The following is a 21637-nucleotide window of genomic DNA, read 5'->3' on the forward strand; positions in this document are numbered from 1 at the left end:
CTGTTGGTTTTTCCAACAGTGGGTCAGGATACTTGTGCCAACCTCCACCCCAGCCCGCCCCCCCTCCAGACTAAGCATGCCACAGATGCCATCCTGCCTCTCCAAATAGGTGAGATTCTCCACTGCCTCCATAGACCCTGTCCAACCTCTGCCCTGCTGTCTCTCTCTGGACAAACGTGCCAGCCATCCCATCCTCTACTCCTCTCCCCCCACCCACCCACCCCCGCCCGCAATCTTGCTCCTGGCTGTTCACCGCCACCGCAAGGGGATGATGAATTATTCAGGGCATCGCCGCCCGGGAAAGAGGATCAGTTTCCATGGCAACCCCATCAGCAGGCGCTGCCACGGTAACCTGTCAGCGCCAGGGAGTGGGGCTTCAATAGGGAGGGAACAAAGAGAACACAGGGTGGGGGTGACTGGGAAGCACAGGGTAGCAAAAGAGGGAGGGGGAGTGTGAGAGAGAAAAGAACAAGCAGGGCTGGGAGGGGGGATGCCTGCTGCGTGGGAGGAGGGACAGACGACCAGACAGACTGACGGATGGGTGGATGGCTGTATTCAGGGATAGGCAATAGGCTCTGCAGAGTTGGACAGAATCACAGAACAGAGAAGAGTCCATGGAAACAAGACCTGAGAACAGGGGAACAGAGCAGGACAGGTGGGGAGATGGTAGACTTTGCTTTGTGGATAAACAGAAATACGGGAATGTTATGATGGGTGGATGGGGACATTAGTGAGGATAGGTGCATACAGCAATGCATAACCGGGAACACGGAAGGAATACACAGATTATGGTCATGAGACAGCCAGACAGCGAGCAGGAGGACATGAGTTTTTGTGGGAGAGGAGACATTAAAGAGTGGGCATGGGACCAGGTTCAGTTTGCCAAAGTTGGGACAAGGGACTGTGGGGCAGGTTGTGTAGGAAAACACAAACCAGAAACTCAAAAACTCTGCAATATGGATACTCTTGGAAATCATGCATGCACACGCACGCACGCACACTGGGGCCATCTTTACTCATGAACATGCTCAGGGCAATGCAACCAATCCACAGACACATGAGACGCCACTGAGACGGGGGAAATGGAAGTCAAGCAGTAAATGCCACAGAAAAGAGCAGAAAGGCTGCCTGGGTTCATTTTCCAACCTTGGGAGGAAAATGTAGTCTGATTATTGCCAAAATGTGAGATAAGGAGCTGTACTTTGGTTGCCTTCCCAGTACAAGTGATGAAAGTTCAGGCTAGGTGATAGCTGGAATGGTTTCCCAGGTAGCACCTGGCTGTGAGGACATCCTAAAAGGCTTAACCTGAATGGGGAATACCTTTTCATCCTTTCGCTTGGTTCCTGTTCCCATTCTTGGGGCATGGAACATTTTGATGCTCAGTTACACTCAGTTCAGAGTTAATGGATGCTCAGAAGCATCGCAGTGAACATAAAAACAGGGGTGTGAAAAGCTGGGTGAGAGCTCAGTAGGCTGGATGGGTTGTCAAAAGGTATGAATTGGACTCCAAAACAGAATCAGCATGTGAAGAGAGAGGCACAAGTGAGTGTGTGCAAAAGGACGCACAAATACATAACAGGCAGAATGAATGAGTCCACAAAGGCATGCATGTGCAAGGAAAGGAAGCAAAGAACAGGAGAACATGCAGCAACATTTCGCTGGACACATCTGCAGAGCCAAGTCTGAGAGAACTTTAGACCCATTCTGAGGTGGGGAGAGGAGACTAAACGCTCCTCAGAGCCCAGATCTGGCTTGTGAGTGGGGTGGGGGGGCACCACTATGCAATCATATTTGCAGTTGTGGGAAACTCAGGAATACATTCTCATTTCAGGAAGGACCTGGCCTAGGTTATAGATCCTGCACCAAATGAGGAGTTGCCTCTGATGATGTTGGGCAGCCTTCTTATTCTGCATATACACTCTAACCTAGGGCTCCACAACTTTGGCCCTCCAGCTACTGCTAGACGACAACTCCCATCATCCCCAGATAGAGTGGCCAGTCATTAGGGACGATGGGAGTTGTAGTCCAACATCTGCAGGAGGGCCAAAGTTGTGCAGCCCTGCTTTAACACCATACCCATGCTGGACATACTTCAGCCCCTCCCCACTCCCCAGAGACATTTTTGCCCAAGGACTCATAAAATTATGGAGCCAGCCTTGGGGGAAGGCAATTTCACTCTGTGGTTGGCTCAAAAGATACCCCCAGAAGAGATGGAGCTGCCATGCTGATGGATTGGGGCCCGGCCCAGGAGTTCTGAGCGGAACTTTAATCAATGTCAGCATTCTAGTCCATCCTGGTCTAACCTAGAAACAACCTTCAATCAAGCGCATGGTCCTAGCAATGATTATCCACATAGACTGGGGGCCCTAGTAGTGCTCAGTCATCATCTCTTGGCACATCATCAATGATGTCACCTCATTCGACCTCCCACCTTAGGCCAGTACAGTATCACAACTTATCATTCATACCGAGAGACACTTGCCTACCAAAACTTTCATAATAACCCCTATCCTTTGCCATCAGTCCAGTCCATATTGTCAGTAGGACGTCACCACCCAATGACTTTAGCCCCAGAAATGAACTCCATGAACATCAATTGCCTTGGCAGTGCCCCCTGAAATTCTATCTCCTCTATCCATATTGTACCACGGCTGTTACTAGCTCTCTATGCATATTTTCTCACTCTCTTGATAGAACTAAAGATCTAAAGATCCTCAGTTCTCGCTCCCCCATTCTCCGCTTCACTAGATTTATAATACATATCCCCTCAGCACATTTCCACATGCATCTCCCTGTCCATTCACATGGGCAGCATCACTCTCTTGGGTCTGCGAGCCCAAACATGACTTGCACAACCTGTTCCCCAACAGTATTCCTGCAAGCCCTTCCCATCAACTCTAGTTTTGATCATGCTCCCCAAATTCTTCTCTTGCTACATGCGCCATTGCTATTACTTCTAGTTCTGCCACATACACCCGTCTCCCTTTCCTTTTCTCTTTCACCTTGCTATCCTATTGGACAAGAACATCCCTTGTTAGAGTCTTTTGCAACCCAGTCTAGCAGTGCAATCTCTAGCACGGAGGAGATCTGGTCTTGTGGTAGCAAGCATGAATTGTTGTCTTTGCTAAGCAGGGTCCACCCTGGCTGCATATGAATGGGAGACTGCATGCATGATAACTGTAAGATATTCCCTTTAGCGATGGAACCACTCTGAGAAGAGCAGAAGGTCTCAATTCTCTCCCTGGCTTCTCCAAGATAGGGCTGAGAGAGACTCCTGCCTGCAACTTTGGAGAAGCCGCTGCCACTCTTTGTAGACAATACTGAGCTTGATGGACCAATGGTCTGACTCGGTATATGACAACTTCCTGTGTTCCTATTCTTTCCCAAAGCCCTGCTGTGGCAACATGCCCACCCCATGCCATATGGCTTGGAGCCCTTTGGTACTAACCTGCGGAAGGAGATTTAAAGTATATCTTAGGGCAAAGACAGCATCAGGGGCCACTCTATAGTCTATTGGCTAGGCTTCAGCATTAGTCAAGCAGGCTTTAAACATGTAGTGTTAAATGCACAGAAATATCTGCAGTCAAACCCCAAAGGTATGCAGGAACAGCTATGCTAAGCTTGCAGAATGGATGTACTAACCACAGGTTAAGAAAGAGACACTGCTAGGAAGGTTGTTAGGAAAGGAGAAAGGAAAAAAGGGGGTTGGGGGTTAAGAAGGTCTCTGGAGGGCTGGTTTTGAAACCAGGTAGTCTCAAGGGACTCTTGTCCGGGGGCGGGGTAGGGGTGGAGGAAAAAGGCAGTAAGTGGGTGGATACTTCGTAAAGCGTGAACTGGGGTACAAAAAGAAGAGGTGCGTAGCAATCTGGGTCTTTCCCACTCATAACTGGCTGTTCATCTGGACAGTGCACATCAAACCGGAGACCAGGAGCAGGTCACTGGTGAGGATGCCCCATAAGGATCTGTCTGACTTGTTAAAAACTGGGGAACAAGCGGGACTGTACTATGGCTAAGTGCTAATACTTTGCTTATTTAGCTTTTGTGTTGAACAGATTTGGAATAAAGCTCTGAGACCTCATTTGACTCCTTGAACAGTCGCTTGTGAGCCCCTTCCCTTAATTGGGAAGAACAGTCTGGGGCTCTTCTCAAATATAAAGAGATATTGCTCCTCCACTGGCCCAGTCACTTCTCTACCCCTTACCTTTAGCCCTCATAGTCACTGCCTTGCTGTCTTGGCAGGTGACAGGGCTGCAACGGGCTCTGACAAGGGATGCTCTGACCGCACATGTCAGCAAGGTGAATGGGAGGCGGAAGGGCACACTCACCAGCCCTATCTATATGCTTTCTCCCCGCAACTAAGCTTGGAGCCCTTTGGCACAGATCTGACACTGCCATTACTCCCACCCTTCACCTTTAAGCCCTTACAAATGTTGCCCTTTTGTCTTGACAGGTGAACCTTCACCTTCCCATCCCCATTTCCAAGTTGCTTTGCCTTTACATCCATCCATCCATCCTTTGTCCCATGTGACAAAGGACACTTGGGCATCTTAGCAGAAATTGCTGACACCCCCTTGTCAGAGCTTTCCATACTCTGGCTTTTCGTCCACCCATGCTTCTCTGTAGTGTGTGTGTGTGTGTGTGTGTACACAGCAGCAACCTCACAAATACTGCTGGTGTCCAGTCATCTTCCTCCTTCCATCCCCTTAGGGGATGGGGCGACTCTGGGAAGAGCACCTGCATGCTTGCATGCAGAAACTTCCAAGTTCCCTCCCTGGTATCTCCAAGATAGGACAAGATGTTTAAAAAAATAAAAAAATAGGGCTTCGAGAGATTCCTGCCTGCAACCTTGGAGAAGCTGCTGCCAGTCTGGGTAGACAATACTGAGCTAGATGGACCAATGGCCTGACTCGGTATATGGCAGCTTCCTATGTTCCTTCTGTGCCTCTGGCTCACCTGGGCATGAGGCACCACATCCACCCGGCTTGTCACCAAGTCCTGCAGATGACCCCCACCCCACTCCCCACTCCAGTGAGGAGGTGAAGGTCCCTCTCCCCGCCTTCACAGCAGCCCCCAACTCCAGCTGCTGGGACAGAAGCGCTTCCCGCCCGCCTCCTGCTGCCACCCATGTCCGGGGAGGGGAGCCCACCTGGACGGGACGGGGCTCGGGGGCGGGGGGTCAGCTCTCACCTCGCTGTCGCGGTGGTCAAGGCGCAGCTCGTAGTCGGGCAGGATGTCCCTGCGGTTGTTGACGTCCTCGAGGGCCATCTGGGCGGAGGGCAGGCAGGCTTGGCCCCCCGGCCAGCCGCCGGTCATCGGGAAGAGCGCCCCGATGTGCAGCCTCTTCTTGCCTGCGCCCAGCGGGGGAGAGAGCAAGAGCCAGCCCGTGAGCACCAGCAAGGCCGCCTGGGGGCCCCCGGCGGGGCGCGGGCCGGGCAGGGCCATGGTGGCCGGCGGCGGCGGCCGCGGGGTCAGGGGCGGCGGCGGTGGCGAGGGCGCGCGGCTGCACTGGGCGCTGCTGCTGTGGCTGGCGGCGGCTGTGGCGAGGGCGCCAGAGCGGGCTCCTCCATGGCGCTGCCCGGCGTCGGTGCTGCAGTGAGCGAGCGGGCGGGCTGGCGGGCGAGCCAGGCAGCCAGGGGGGGGAGGGGGAGGGACAGGGGGAGGGGGCGGGGGGCTGATGTCAGCGCGGAGCAGCCGCGCCGTCCGTCGTCCAGGGCGCGGCGCGAATGGCAATGAGACCACCGCGCGCGCCACCACCTCGGGGCTGAAGGGGAGGAGAGGGTGGGGGAGCGCAGGGTGCAGGAGGAGAGACTTGTGATGGAGGTGTGGGGAGTCCCCACCGAAGGTGATGGGCAAGGGAGAGCGAGGCAGGGCGCGGGTGGGTGGGCGGGGGAGAGACTGAGGGGATTAGGGAGTGTGGATGGATGGGTGGGTGAGGGAAAGGAAGGCAGGAGAAGATGGTGATGAGGTAGTAGGGGAGGATGAGGAAAGACTGAGAACTTCTCAGAGGGAGGAGGATGGGGAAAGGGGAGAGACGGAGGCTTGGTGGCGGGGAGGGCGCGGTGTGATGGAGAGAGATCTGGTGATTAGGGGCCGGTGGGTGGGAGAGCAGGGTGGTGACGGAGCTGGAGGGTTGAGGACGGCAGAAGGATGGAGGTGGATGGATGAGGAGGGCTGGCTGGCTGGGAGCCTGGCAGGTATGGTGTGGTGGAGAAAGAGAGGCGGGGGAGGGTGGGGGTGGAGAGCTGGGCAGGTATATGGAGGAAGAAAGAGACTGGATAGAGACTGAAGGGCAAAAAGATGGAGGTGGGATAGATGGATGGAGAAAGAGGGGGAGATTAGGGATGAAGGGCCAGGGATGATGGAGAAAAGAAGGGTGGAAGGAAAGAGACTGTGGCAGTGATGGAAAACAGGGCAGGGGATGGAGGGATAAGTGGGGAAGGAAAGGCAGGAGATGCAGGAACAGGGTAAGATGGACACTGGGAAAGGGGGGAGAGATGAGTGGCTGGAGATCCACAGAAGCACAGAGAAATGGCTGTTGGGAAAGATGGAGGCATAGTAAGGCCTGCAGGATGAGAACTCAGGGAAGGATGGAGGGAAACAGGCAACAAAGAAAGAGTGTGAGAGTTGGAAGGATTATAGATGGAAAGAAAGAGGAAGACAAGAAGATGCACCAGGCAGAGAAAAGGCTGGTGTAAAGAGTTAGTGGGATGGAACACAGACAGAGGCATATGGAAATGGTGGCAGAGGTAGCTGGAGTGGCCAATCTGAGGCTCTCCACCTGCTGCAGAACTACAACTCCCATCATCCCCATCTGTATTATGCACTGGAGGTGATGGCAGGCCAACAACAGCTGGAAAACCTGAGGTTGGCTGCGCCTGTGCTAGGCCTCTGCCACCTCTTCTACATGCTTCAGTTTGGTGGAGATGGAGGAGAAGGCAGGAGGTGAGGTGATGGAGGAGGGAGGGATGAGAGCCAGATACTGAGGAAGGGACTAGCCTAGAGGATGGGGGAGAAAGACGGGGAAGGAAGAACGGAGAAAAGGAGATAGATGGAAGGACAGAGAAAGAGCTGATGGTGAAGATTGGGGGCAAAGAGATGTAGGGGCAGGGAATCTGGGGAAAGATGGAGAAATAGAGAGATCCGAGGTGAGATGTGGATGGATGGAGGCAGCAGTTGGGGAGAAATTGAAACAGAGCTACTGTGGAGATGCAGGAAGGGGAAATAGAGGGATGAAGGTGAGCAGGAAAGCTGGAGCAAGAGCTGAAGCGACACAATGCAGGAAGAGGATTGGATGATGAGGAAGGAAGGTGGCAGAAACAGGAAAAGAGGTCTGAGACATAGAGTACAGGAAGGGCAGGCAGAGGGAGGATGGAGACAAAAGTACTGAGCAGGGATGGGGAGAAAAGGCAGATGGGATTGATCGACACATTGGCACTGAGGGGAAAAGCAGGGCCATTTTCTGAGAGAGATGGAGAACATTGGGACAAGGATGCAATGGGAATGGACAACAGAAAGATCAGAGGTTCATTGCCACCAGGCCAGGGGCAAAGGAATCCCAACCTATATGCAGAGAGGTGTGTGCATCCCTGGTCTAACATCTAGCTGACTAAAGGAAACCTCTCTTTCAGGATTTCAGCAGCAGATAAAGGGTGTGCTGTTATGAAAATGAGCTGAATTCAGTTGCTTTGAAGCACATTAATTCTGTCCCTTTTATGGGGGAGAAAGGGGATTTCTGGCTAGAAGAGATTCACTGGCAGTCTGGGTTTTCTGGAAGGGTAGCCTAGCTGATGAGAATGATGATGTGTGTGTTTGGGGGGGGGGCGCAATGAGCCTTAAGTCCTCGGCTCTTTTCCCAGCTCTGGCAAATGGGGAGGAGGTGGTGTATGTCACCAGCTCCCCTCCCTGCTGGTTGCTGACATTTTCCTGGCACAGACACATGCGGAGGTGGCTGAGAAAGGAACGGAAACAGAGAAAGGCATAAAGAGCTTCCCTGCAGATCGATGCACTTTCACCAGCCACTTGCTAGCATTCACCCCCTACAGGGAAACTGAGGCTGAATGAGAAGAAAGGGCAGGCCAAACAAAAAGTGGAAGCAGAAATTAGCAACCTAGATCTTGGCTCCCTAAAGCTGCCCACTATAACCCCCTAGACCCTACTTATTTCCCAGAGCTTTAGATGGAAATTCGGGCTCTGAACTCTGATGTATTCAGCTTACAAAGATAAGATCCTCCCCCATCTATCTGAGAAGTGTAGCTCATGTTACCCCCCCCAAAAAAAATTAGGTATCACTCCTGCAACAATTACCAGTTGCAGGGGAGTAACAGCAGGAGAGAGGGCATGCCCTCAACTCCTGCCTGTGGCTTCCAGCGGCATCTGCTGGGCCACTGTGTGAAACAAGATGCCGGACTAGATGGGCCTTGGGCCTGATCCAGCAGGGCTGGTCTTATGTTCACTCTCCTCTTCAAGCTCTGAATAGAACATCTTCCCAGAATGACCAGGTTCCACATATGCCTAGAAGAGGAACGTTTGGTATATTGTTCTAGCTGGATGAGTTCAAGCAGACCTGGCCATGGACATTTTGGGTCCTAGTATAAGGTTTTAAGCTGCTACTCCAGATAACTTGCCCAAAACACATCCATGGGCCAAAGATTTCAATGGGCGAAAGACTTATTATTTTCCTATTAATCTGTGGCGTTCTCTGCCACGGACGTGATGGCCACCAGCTTGGATGGCTTTAAGAGGGCTTAAACAAATTCATGGAGGATAAGTCTTTCAATGACCACTAATACTGATGACTATAGGCTACCTCCATGTTCAGAGGCAGGATGCCTCCAAATACCAGAGGCAGAGGAGCAATGGCAGGAGAGGGGACATGCCTTCATCTCCTGGTTGTGTGGCTTCCCAAGGGATCTGCTGGGCCACTGTGGGAAACAGGGTGCCAAACTAGATAGGCCTTGGGCCCGATCCAGCAACAAGGCTCTTCTTCTGATGTTCTTATGACTACTGTCTGCTTCCACTATAATTCAAAAGAGTACAGGATGAGCCCCTGGTGGCGCAGTGGTAAAACTGCTGCCCTGTAACCAGAAGGTTACAAGTTCGATCCTGACCAGGGGCTCAAGGTTGACTCAGCCTTCCATCCTTCCGAGGTCGGTAAAATAAGTACCCAGAATGTTGGGGGCAATATGCTAAATCATTGTGAACTGCTTAGAGAGCTTCGGCTATAAAGCGGTATATAAATGTAAGTGCTATTGCTATTGCTAGTGCTATTGCTACATCTGAACTTTCAGTCCTAGACCATTCTAAAGACAGCTTTTTGGACAGAAAGGAGATGGAATACGGTGGCTGCTAAGCAATCACCAAAGTTTTGCCACTCTTTCTAGTTCTAGACCCCAGAAAGAGTAGCCCTAGTTCATTCTGTCCATCCTTGCCTTGCCCTCCCTTTCCCAACAGGCCTCAAGATGGTGCTGGTGCTGGTGCTAGCGGCTGAAACAAAAGAGTTCTTTCTGACCTGGGACCTTTCACTTACTCCCACCTACAACTGGGAAAGTGCTCCTGATCCTCCCCATTCCCCAAATTAGGGTCACAACCCTGTAACTGGACAAATCCATTCCCTGATGTTGCAAATAATGAAGCAGCTGCCACTCCTCCTACCTGTTCTGTCTCTGGTCTGTCTGTCCCTCTCCTCCCACACCTGTTGTATGGTTCACCTGAAGTCTTGCTCATCACAGCTAGTGAGAGAGGGGCTGAACTGCAGGACCAAAAGGACCAGGGAGATAATGGGTGGGAGGAATTACCTCAATTCTTGCAGCATTCAGAGAGAGAGAGAGCTTTGTGTCGTGCCTGAGGGTTGCAAGGTGGCACCTCCACCCATCATGTAAGAAGTCTTGGGTTCTCAACATCGTGTCCTAAGGAGAGACCTTAAGCTATGTATGCATGCATGCTGAGAGGGGCAGGATAGGACTCTTCAGTCCAAAGGAAAGAGAGTCATTTGGCCCATGGTGTGCTTTAAAGTCTCCAGGGAAGGACTCCGGCGAAGCAAACTGACCATGAAAAACAACAGGGCTACATCACTGCTTGGTTTTGAACACTGATGTGAACAAGTGGCTTAGTTGGCACTTGGAAAGGGAGCCACTGTATTGCCTTCTGGGCTAGTCAAGGCATGCACAAGTACAAGGAGGGGACAAGAAGGAGGCAGCATCTGCCCTACAGTGGCCTGTCCTCCTTAAGACGGTGCCCCTCCCACTGATAAGAATGGCATCCGGTGGCATTTGCTTGTTTTGTTGCAACATATGTTTATGCCAGTCCTGGAGAGGCCAGTGACAGGTGAGAATTTTGCTCATGAGGCAAACAAGCCTGACTGTTTGGGTTGTGGAACTTAACAGCTAGAGCACACATTTACATTTGGCAAGGGGGTGCTATCACCATCAAAAACAACCTCCCCATGGCAAGTAATTTCTGTCCCAGCGGCAATGTCTAGACCACATGGAAAGCTGCCATCCGTTTGCAAGTCTCCATCCTCCTGCCAATGGCTAGGAGCATGGAGTGGGGGACATGGATCTGCAGTGTAGTGGTGGCAAGCCATATGAAGAGTAGTTCTGTATCTCATGGCCCAGACGGGAACATTCACCATGGGAAGGATGTTTTTGGCAGCTGCATCCCTGTGGGGCAAGCATTATGTGTGTGCTGGGCAATAGTTTTGCTATGTCTCCGTGTATGTGTGTGTGTGTGTGTATTTGTGTGTGTGTGTGTGTGTGTGTGTGTGTACGTGCGCACCAGGTGATCTTGTGTTATGTTGTGATTTCATGTGTTATGTATTTTTATTTGATGTTTTAATGTTATGTTGTGAACAATTTGTTATAGAGTGGCTAAAAAAATAACATTTATTATCATCAGGTGGCAATGGTGGTCTTGAAGACCCTGTATTTCCAATAGCATGGGGATGGGACACCCAGTATACAAGTGCAATGGAAAATTAAAGGGGAATATCCTTCTATCTTCCTCCAAGAAGTTCAGGATGGTGTATGGATGGATGCCTGCCCCATTTTATCTTCACAACAACCCACTGAAGTGGAATGGGCAAAGAGCTAGCAGCTTGCCCAAAGACATCCACTGAGCTTCATGGCTGAGTTGGGATTTGAACCCAGATCTCCATGGTCCAACACGACCCTTCATTTCAATTGCCTACCTCTCAGTTATACTCCCCCTTCCTATGATAGCACAGTGGGTGGAGAAAAAGAGTAAATGGGAGGAATGGAGCTAATGCAGACAGTACAGTGCCAGCCACTTATACTGTGGATAAAGGACAGCTAACCATTTCTCATTTACTTGCATTTAGAAACCCAAAGCGTAGATGCCCCAGCAATGCCGCACTCCTGAAAAATCCCATTTAGCTCCCTTGTTAAAATGTTCAGAACTCCTCTGAGAGAAAAGAACATGAAGTTTTCCAGAAGGTATTATATCAAGCAGAGGAGGGAACCTCAGCTGGAGTTTAGTGGCAGCTCTTTATAAACAGCAAGAAGTGTGGGAGTGGAGCAATTAGAAACTTCCTTTCTACACCCTCAAACCAGTAGGTTAGCAGAGAGGTTAAATGTAACCCTGGGACCCATGCTGAAACCTGTATTATGGAGAACACAGTGTTAAGAAAAGACCAGAGTGGCACTCAACTCTCATCTTTCACTTCCCAACTGAAAGGAGCCATTTGCAGAAAAAGAATGCAATATGAATGGAGGGCCTCACTGTCCCCATATCTCTGTGGTGCTTTGCCTTGTTTGCCTGGCATTGGTTCCACTGTGCAAGGTCTCAGCTCTCCATCAGCAATATGGATAATAATACTGGTCTACCTAACAGGACTGTTGTAAGATTACTGAGATAATGTACACAACATGTTTCAAACACTGAAATGCACTGTATAAATGCAAACTACTGTTTTCTAGAATGTGTCCTAAGAAACCAGTGAAGGGCAGGAAAGCACAGAATAGGAAGAAAAGTGGACAATCAGTGGGAGTCTAAGCTCTTGATTCCAAGGAGAGATGAGTGGAACAAATGAGGCAGGTCAGAAAGAATCTGCCTGATGTACGGAAGAAGCAATCTATCCAATACAACCAAAAGGCCAAAGTTAGAACCTACGAAATAGGAATTTGGTTACTGGTCCTAACTGCTGTAATGAAGAGCATACTATTGGCTGGTGGGGGTGGGGGGCTTTAAAAGTTATCCAACAACCTTTTGGATGCATCCTGTGTGAGAGTTTTTAAATAATGACTACAGATATCACATTAGACAGGCCAAAAGAGGTGGCATCAGAAAGTGGAAAACAAAAGAAAAGTGCATCAAACGACTACTGAATGGGAATCTTGAAACCCTAAAGATCCTAGAAAAGATTGCAAAATAATGTCTGAGCATTCCATTGCTACAGAGGTGAGATCACCACTTTTAAACATCAGAAATGAAGAGCAGTCCGGCCATTCTTCACACTTAATATGATAAGACAACTAGGACATCAAGGGGCATACAGTACCTGCATTCTTTCTTTAAACCAGCACATTGCTGGCTTAAAGAAAGGCTTTAAGCCAGCTTCCCTTCCATACAAATTTATATTCAGAATTTCTCCAACTGGCATCAATGTGTCATGAGGCTGAGGATGATGTAGATTTCACCAGACATTTCCTAAGCACTGTCATACACATCTCTGCAGCTATAAGGGTTAGAAACTTGATTTTTAAAACATGCAGACTAAGATTATCGAGAAGCCAAATTCTGCATTTAGCAGAACCATACTGTATGTATGCCTGTACAAAATACAATTCTGCACATTTATTTATTTATTTGATTCCTATACCGCCCTTCCAAAAATGGCTCAAAAATGGCTCAATAAATATGATGGAGTCCAATTCTGATGTTGTGGACAGCATACCAGATCTCAGATTCAGAACTCCTCAAGATTGCCTGAATAGATGGCAGGAAGCAACAGGATTGAAGGGAGACCAGATCACAAATCACCCCAATCCAAAGAAGCTTGATCAGGTAGTCTAAAATAATAATGGAAGAATACATACAATTCATTGCCCTGAGGAGGTATGATGTTTTGGAGCCCACAACTGGGAATAGTGGTGGGGTCCAAGGAAGTGCCATTTGGGCACCTCTGCATGTGGTGCCACAAAGGAGATCGCTGCCGATTTACTGGAAGACGAAGATCTACCAATCTCTTCTTAAGGCTGCTCAGGTATGACTCACAGTCAGAAGGAGTGCAATTAATAGTCTCTACAGCCAGTTCCTGGCAGCAGAGGGGAGGACACAAAATAGTACATGACAGACCCAGACAAGAAAGCTTCCAACATGTGGGCTGAGCAAGGAGCTGATCTGACTCTTGACAGCATAAAAAATGACCCAGAGGGAAAGAACAGAGGAAGTGGCATCCCTGCAACAAGCTTCAGACTTGGAAGTGACTGAAAGACTAAGTGTGCATGCAAATGGGACTCGATGGCAACTCTGGCCACGTCAGTGATGCTGCACCAAAAAGCACCAGTGATCAAGAATTCCGGGCAGGTGCACCCCACATTCAGAAGCAAATGGACACTGCCCCTGAAAGCAACAGGTGAGATGCATCCGAGGTGCACAGGGCAGGGGAGGGAAGAAACTATTCCTGTCTGGCGGAACCTAAAGAGACCTGGCTGGCATGGAAACTTGATTTGCGTTCATGGCAGGAAGAAAGGTTTACCCATTAGGCTATTTGCAGCTTAAGTCACGGTAAAAATATTGATTCCCTCTCCCCCACTTCAAAGTATCTTTTTAAACGAGGGGAACCAAAACATTGTGAAAAGCTGAGCATGAGTCCAAAGGGAGGTGCCTGGGCTTAGGCTTGCATGGCTGAGACTGAGAGCTGGTGTGGTGTGATGCAGTCATGAGAATGTTAGACTATGACTGGGCAGACCTGGGTTCAAGCCCACCCAACTATGAAGCTCACTGGCTGGCTGTGCATCAGTTGCTGTTTTTCAGCCTAGCTTACCTCAGAGGGTTGTTGTGGGGATAAAAAGCTACCCAGAGAACAATTGTTATGAGGCCACCAACAAATAAAGTTAAAGTTATTATTAATGTACTACTCCTACTACTAAATGTGTGTGTGGGGGGGGGAGCCATTCATGCTGTGTTTAGTTCTTTGGAGGAAAGGTGGAATCTAAATGGATTTCTAACCCTAAATGGATTTCTAAATTGGCTTTCTAACCCTTAAGCCCAGCTCTGTAATACTAGAGGCTGATTATGATGATTCAGCTGTGGGGGAAATATAGCGGCTATTCACACGAGCGTGCAAAATCACGCTAAGGGAGCCCAGCCTGGTTTTGCACGTTGGTGTGAACCACCGGGGATAGCAAGGTTAAGTGCTCCCTTAACCTCGTTTTTTAAAAAATATTTAATGTTTTTTGAAATTTTGTATATTAAATGCAGCTTTCCCCATTTCCCCCCATCTCTTCCCCCCGCTCCGCCCCCGAGCCTGACCTTCTGTTTCCTAGCCTGTGCACTGTGCTGGCTGGGGGGAGTTTATCATGTGTCAGCCACGGCTGCTTGCAGTTGCAGCTGGCACACTCGGGGGGGGGGATCCCAGTAATGCACCGCGCACTCACATGGTCCCAGCACCCCAACCCCTGGAGCTGCAGCGGAAGCTGCTGCTCGTCTGGGCAGACAATCTGCCCACCCAGGGACTTCTAGCTGATCATCTGTGGGGAAGGTACCTGAAACCATCCTTCCCTGCAGACCACCTGTCAGCTCTTCTCACTAGAGGTGGGGGGAGGCCAGCGGCAGTTCAGGTCCAGCCCGCTGCCGTGGCCCCTGTCTGACGGCAGGCGCAGGGGGCGTAGCTTTGTTTGCAAATGGGGCCGCGCAGCCCGGTTTGCAGGCAAAATCCCTGGCCAGCACCACATCCACAGAGTGGCCGGAGAGGCTCTCCCTCCCTAAAAGAAAGGCAGGGAGATCGCTTCCGGCCATGTTGCGAACACGGCACTGATTTAGCTTGCAAACAGCCGGGTGCTGGCTGGGAATTTTGCCTGCAAATGAGGCTGCACAGCCCTGTTTGCAAGCAAAGCTACGCCCCCTAAGTCTGATGTCAGATGCAGGGGGCGTGGCTGGGGTGCCAGGCGTGGCCCCTGATTGGTGGTGTCCTGGGTTCTTCAAACCCATTCACTCAGTGCTCTGCCCTGCTTCTCATGGATCGTGAGAAGAGCTCTATTGTGTGTGTACATGTGCTTAGGGGTACTGTCTTGTACTTTCTCCCACGCCACATTCCGAGCGTAAGCCCTGGCATCACAGGCAAATCCTGCCTGCAAAGGATGGGCAAGCATTCGCTTGGGGCTCTTAGTAGCCCGAGCCACGCCCCCCTGGGGGCTTTAGCGGCCTCTACCATTGGCGGGCCGGGTTCTTTGAACCCGTTTGCACAATGGTAGCTACGCCCCTGGTTTCACCTGTTGTGTATATCTGGTAGGTTCTTTAATCTTTAGTTTTTAGAATTCTTAGTTTTTAGCTTGAAGATTTTAATTTGGAATTTTAAAAGCTAATGTTGATTGTGGTTTTTACTTGGATTTTTAACTTGTTTAATATGTTTAATTTTTGTATATTGCAACTATTTTATAAATGTCGTGAGCCGCCCCGAGCAGTAATGTACTGGAGGGGTGGGGTAGAAATCTTTTAAACAAACAAACAAACAAAATTTGGGCACCTCTGCATGAGAATGTCTCAAAGGAGATCTCTGCCAATTTACTGTGGACCCTACCAATCTATTCTAAGTACTGCATTTTGAGAAGAACATTGATAAACTGGAATGGATTCCGAGGAGGGCAGCAAATATGGAACGGGGTCTGGAAACCACATCTTATGAGGAACACTTAAAGGAGATTATATGCTCAGATTGGAGAAGATGACTAAGGGGAGATATGATAGCTGTCTTCAAATATCTCCAGTGGTGGCACCAGATATAAATATTGAGGGGAGGGCACAAGAGGGGCAAAGTGCATTTATGGGTGGGCAAGCTGTGTCTCACATATTCAGTTTCTGAAACAGAAATGGGGGTTGCTGGAGGGCAAGCCACTTTTGGGGGGAGGCATTTGCCACCCTTGCCATCCCCTCTACCCTTGGAGTTGTCACACAGAAGAAGAAGCATGTTCTCTGTTGCTCCTGAGGGCAGGAGTAGAACCAAGGAGTTGAGGTTACAAGGAGGTAGGTTTAGGCTAGACATGGGAGGAGAGCTGGTCTTGTGGTATCAAACATGCATTGCCCCCTTTGCTAAGCAGGGTCCACCCTAGTTTGTGTTTGAATGGGAGACTACATGTATGAGTACTGGAAGATATTCCCCTAAGGGGATGGGGCTGCTCTGGGAAGAGCATCTAGATTCCAAGTTCCCACCCTGGCATCTCCAGGATAGGACTGAGAGAGACTCCTTCCTGCAGCCTTGGAGAAGCTGCTGCCAGTCTGTGTGGACAATACTGAGCTAGATGGATCTATGGTCTGGCTCAGTATATGGCAGTTTCCTGTGATCCTATTAGGAGAAATTTCCTAATAGCAAGAGCTGTTCAACAGTGGAACAATCTCCCTCACACAGTGGTGGACTTCCCTTCTCTAGAGAGTTCCATACAGAGTCTGGATGTCTGTCAGAGATGTTGTAGTAGAATCCTGAACTGTGCAGGGGTTGGGCTAGAAGGCCTCCAAGGTCCCTTCCAACTCTAAAAGTCTAAGAGGTCTGTCTGGGAACAGACCTTTGGTTGTTGCAGACGGCCTGTGGCTCACACATAGACAACAGGGGAAATCACAGCATGCTGTGCAACAGTCACTCTTCTTGTCCATATAGCCTTTCCCCTAATTCTTCAAAGCCCCTAGCATACTTGATTCCAGCAGTCCTTAAGACACTCCGGGAGGTAGACCATGATTATTATCATCTCCATATTACATTTGGCGGGATGGGGGTGAGGGCAGGAGGCTGTCTGAAATGTCACAGTTCCCTAAGAGGCTCTCTCTCAGCCCCTTCCCCCAATTTGTAATATGGGAGCAGTTATCTCTCTGGGTGCCGTGAGTTCACAGCTGAACTGAGATTTGGACTAGGGGCCTCCTTCTCAAAGTCCAGTCTTTTTACCAGGATATGACATTCACTCTGGCCACCTTCAGACGTCAAGTGAAAACGTGGGTCCAGTGGAGCCACAGCTCTGCCCCCCCGCCCCCCCCAACACTCTCCCGTCCGCATTTGGACGTTCCGAAGAGGGGCCTCTCTGCGGTCAGCAAGACTGCAGAGAGGCAGGGTTGCTGGCTGTGCTGGCTTCCTTCTTGACAGAAGGTCAGCACGCACGGCCCATCAGGCCCAAACCGCTGTGCCAGCATTCGAGTGCAATGCTGGTGCCACAGAAATGAAGTTTGCAGCGGGAAAACTCCGTTCTGACAGAAGGTTCAGAGTGGAGTTTGGGGAGGGAAACCGTGGGTCCCTTTTCCGCCGCAAACTCCATTCCCCCAAATTCGGATGTGCGGGTGAGGAAACCAGAGCAGAAGGTACCTCCTGTTTCCTGTTATGTCTGAATTCAGCCTCAGTGTTAACTACACAGCAGTCATTAAGCTGATGTTATGCCTTAGTAGTATCATGTGACAAAGTTGCACCAAATATTGAATTTGCAGCTGTTTGGGGCAGTGTGTGTCTGTGTGTGGGGGGGATATTGAAAAGTATACGAGAACAATGAACCAATCAAGTTAGATGGCAAATGCCATCCCGAGCATGTTTTTCTGGCATTCGTTCTGGGAGTTAGGGGGAGGAACAGTATTGTGCTTACTATTCAGTGCCCTCCCCCACAGATTTCTTATGTGAGTATAGGCATAATCTTTATTTCATTATAGGAAGCTGCCACATACTGAGTCAGACCATTGGTCTATCTAGCTCAGTACTGTCTTCACAGACTGGTAGTGGCTTCTCCAAGGTTGCAGGCAGGAATCTCTCTCAGCCCTATCTTGGGAGATGCCAGGAAGGGAACTTGGAACCTTCTGCTCTTCCTAAAGCGGCTCCATCCCTTAATGGGGATATCTTGCAATGCTCACACATCAAGTCTCCCATTCATATGCAACCAGGGCAGACTCTGCTTAGCTAAGGGGACAAGTCATGCTTGCTACCACAAGACCAGCTCTGTACTCTGTTTGGCAGAGGCAGATTTGTTTATTAACATAACTTACGAGACTGAGATCAGTCTTCATCGCTTCTAATATAGCGGCTGTTATGAGTTTAGGCCAGTTCTGGACTGGAATTAAGATGGTCAGGAATGGGTATGATTCTTGATTTGGGTAGTGAAGCCCACCTCCAGTGTTCAGTTCCCAAAGAAGCCCATCCCCAAGGAAAGAGGGAGCATCTGAAATTTTCTTAAAGTTTAGGCTTGTCAGTCGGGAAGGGTATGATACTCACGTGAGGCACAAGAGTTACTGGATTCAGTTCTTGAACAAGCCTAAGCCTCTGAGGAAAGAGAGGCCAGATCTTTTGTTAAGGTCCCTAGCTCAGTAGTAAACCATATGTTGTATAAACAGAAAATCCCAAGATTAATTCCTTGGATCCTTGCTTATAATGATCTCTGATGGCACAACTGGGAAAGTCCCCTCTCTGTCCAAAACCTTGAAAAGTTGCTGCAGTCTGAATAGACAGCACTAGGCTAGATGGATCAATGATCTGACTCATCATATGGCACCTTCCTGTTCATGTGAATCCCCTTCCTTCATTGGCATACATCTACATCTTCATAGGGAGGGCTTAGAAAAGGAAGAGAGTTAGAATTTTCAAGAGGTTCACATCAAAGAACAAAAATGCCATATGGGCTTTCCTCAGGGGTAAAGATGCTCAAGCAGTATCCCTTGAATTATTGATTGTAATGTAAGCATTTGACCTCATACATGGGAGGCAGCCTCTGCAGAGGGACAGGGTTACTGCAACTTTCATAATTGTGTGGGAGAGAATTCCAGCAAGTTCAGCATTTTTTACCCATCCCTGCAAAAAAGGGCTCGATGTGCCAATACTCTCTCTCCTATGCAACCAGCAAAGGTGAGGGTCACTCTAAATCTACATTAGGAGTTCCTGCCACTGCAGTATTAAAGGTCGTCTTTCCTTCTAATGGTGGCTTTTGTTTATTAAATTGCAAGGGCTAGTTGACACAAACGGAGGAGCCAAGAGATAGTTTTTCTTGGAGTGCATCACTTCAGGCTCCACGTGGGGTACTGCATGTTTGAATACTCCGTGACCAAAGTACAAGGACACACATGCATGCACAAAACACCCCCTGCATGTAGAAAACTAGCATGCCAGGGAGAAGAGTACTGCCTAGCATTCTCTCTGATCTGTTTTTTGTATATACAAGGAGCTTGTTCATGTGGGAACATTCAAACATGCAAGCCCCAGCAGCAACTGGTGGGCCACTGTGCGAAACAGGATGCTGGACTAGATAGGCCTTGGGCCTGATCCAGCAGGGCTGTTCTTATGTTCTTAAGCACCCCACCCCCTGCACAACCTGAAGTGCAACAGTCTAGGCAAAGCCTTCCCACTTGATTCTGCTGATTGTGGGAGTTATCTTGCATTTCTTTCAGTCACTCAAAAAGGCATACTCTGTGTGTGTGTGTGTGTGTGTGTGTGTGTGTGTAGATGCACATGTGTTTGCATGTGGTCGATTAATTACTACAAGGCAGAATATCAAACACCTAAAAATCCTTCTATTTGGCTCTATTTGCTTCTGTGAGCTTTGTCTGGAGCAGGAGCACTGATGGCCAACCTCGACTCCAGAGAAATGGAGCAAGATAAACACACTTTGTAGCTACCTACCTCCTAGGACATCTGCCTGCCTGCCTGCCCTTAAGTCTTGACGGTTTCCTCTACCACTGTACCAACCTGCCACTCTTGCCTAGCCCTAGAAGAGCTCTGAGCTGCATGTCATTCCAGTCTGGGGATGTAGGTCAGTCTGGGATTAGAGAGGAATGTAGAATCTGTACATTCTCCCATGTGATGCTAACACACTTCCCTTTTTTCTATGCTGGTGGAGCCCTGGGTCTAGAGACTGGGGTCAAGATCCCCGAAAGATCAACGTCCTCTCAGTTATGAAGTTCTTTAGTTGTGACTGGAGCCGAATGCCAGAACTGGGGACCTTCATGTACCACAGAAGACCCTAGTTGGAGCAGACTCTGCAAGGTAAGTCCAAGGTTCAGTAAGGTGAAGGGATGAAGGTGGAACAGATTGAAAATGTAAAGAGCAGGGATGAAGGAGAATAGAAAGCAACTCACCTGGCACTCTAGGAGAAGAAGAGCGCCACACTGTGAAAGGCAATGAGGGGAGAAAGTTATTAGACCCAAGAAGGATGAAAGGAGATATGCCTTCCCTCCCCAAACAGAACATGTCTGTGTTACAAGAACACACTGGCAAGTAACATGAAGCCAGGGCCTGAACTGACCATTGCTTGTTTCCTAAACCACAGGTGAAGCTACAGATCGGGGTGGCCCTCCCATGAGGCAAGCTGAAGTGGTCATCTCAGGCAGCAGATTTTTGGGGCACCAGAGAAGTGGTCAGCCAGATGTCCTTCTGCCCCACTGCATTCGTAAAGCGGGGAGGGAAGAAGGGTGCACACACAGGGGATGGCATTTGACATCTTACCTCGGGTGCACAGCAATCTTGAGCCGCCATTGCCAGAGATGACCAACAAATGGCTCTTTGCTCAAACTGCAGTTCATCTGATTTCCCTCCCTCCTTCCCCTGATATTCTGTCAACAAAGCCACTAATGTTAATTAAAAACATCAAGGACAGCAGCCTTAATTGGTTTAATCAGTAAATTAATCAACTCAAACTTTAGCAGATCAATAAAAAAAGGCCAATTTTAATTGATAGGGCCAAATTTGTACTGGCTAAACTGAGAATTAAGTTCACGCGTGAAACTTCACGCTTTTATTTTTGAAAGCTATCTTGGTCTTTGTGTGCTACTATGTCTGGAAGCAAAAAAGAACAGATTTTAACACTGCCTTCTCTTCTAACAATGCATGGTAGCATTTGACATCAAATTATAAGTTCTTTCATCCTTCTTTCAGTATTTCAGACAAGCCTCTTTGTTCAGATTTTGATAAATGTTTATATTATTTAAAACGTTTAATTTTTTCTCTCTCTCTCCAAAGTTTGAGGCAACTTCCAACAAAATAAAACAACAAAACAGCAATACAGCAAACTAAAAACAAACAATAAACTAACAACAACTGCACCACAGGGCCACAACCATGTTCCTTCTAAGGCGTGCGTGTGTGCACACACTCACACATGTTTTTTAATGTCTGCTCAGTTAATTTTAGATTCCGCTTAGGTTGAACAAGGAAGACCCCACTCTGAATGCACATGTGCGCACACTCCTTTGACTCATTCTACACACAGAAGAAAAAAATTAGAGAGAACACTGGCCACAACTCCTGCTTAGCAGCCACTGGCCTTCTGGCAGAGGTGTACTATCTTCTCACAAAAAACACAAGACCAGAGCAGTTCCAAACCTCAGTGAGTAAACTCCTGAGTAAACATGCATAAGATTATGCTGCCAGTCAATAACTAGGTTAAAAGGTAGTTCATTCATCAACTACAAATTCTTTAATCAGCCCTAGAAACATCATCTTCCCACTTTT

The 21637-nt window shown here is 49.0% G+C and overlaps 1 protein-coding gene and 1 long non-coding RNA gene across 3 annotated transcripts in view; one reads left to right on the forward strand and one right to left on the reverse strand.

Annotated features, from left to right (window-relative positions):
* The window catches only part of GABBR1 (gamma-aminobutyric acid type B receptor subunit 1), a 140303-nt gene that overhangs the window by 48754 nt on the left and 69912 nt on the right, over nucleotides 1-21637 (reverse strand). Inside the window, 2 exon segments of the mRNA XM_053292649.1 lie at nucleotides 5188-5348; nucleotides 20266-20295. Coding sequence (XP_053148624.1) covers nucleotides 5188-5348; nucleotides 20266-20295 — 191 coding nt within the window.
* LOC128343501 (uncharacterized) lies at nucleotides 5909-21088 on the forward strand. 2 transcript variants are annotated; one of them, XR_008315570.1, is made up of 3 exons: nucleotides 5909-6194; nucleotides 20028-20173; nucleotides 20457-21088. It is a non-coding gene; the product is annotated as an uncharacterized LOC128343501 (long non-coding RNA). The 2 variants fall into 2 exon arrangements; XR_008315569.1 differs by lacking the exon at nucleotides 5909-6194 and adding an exon at nucleotides 13002-13591.

Source organism: Hemicordylus capensis, chromosome 2, assembly GCF_027244095.1.
Source record: "Hemicordylus capensis ecotype Gifberg chromosome 2, rHemCap1.1.pri, whole genome shotgun sequence".
NCBI lineage: Eukaryota > Metazoa > Chordata > Lepidosauria > Squamata > Cordylidae > Hemicordylus > Hemicordylus capensis.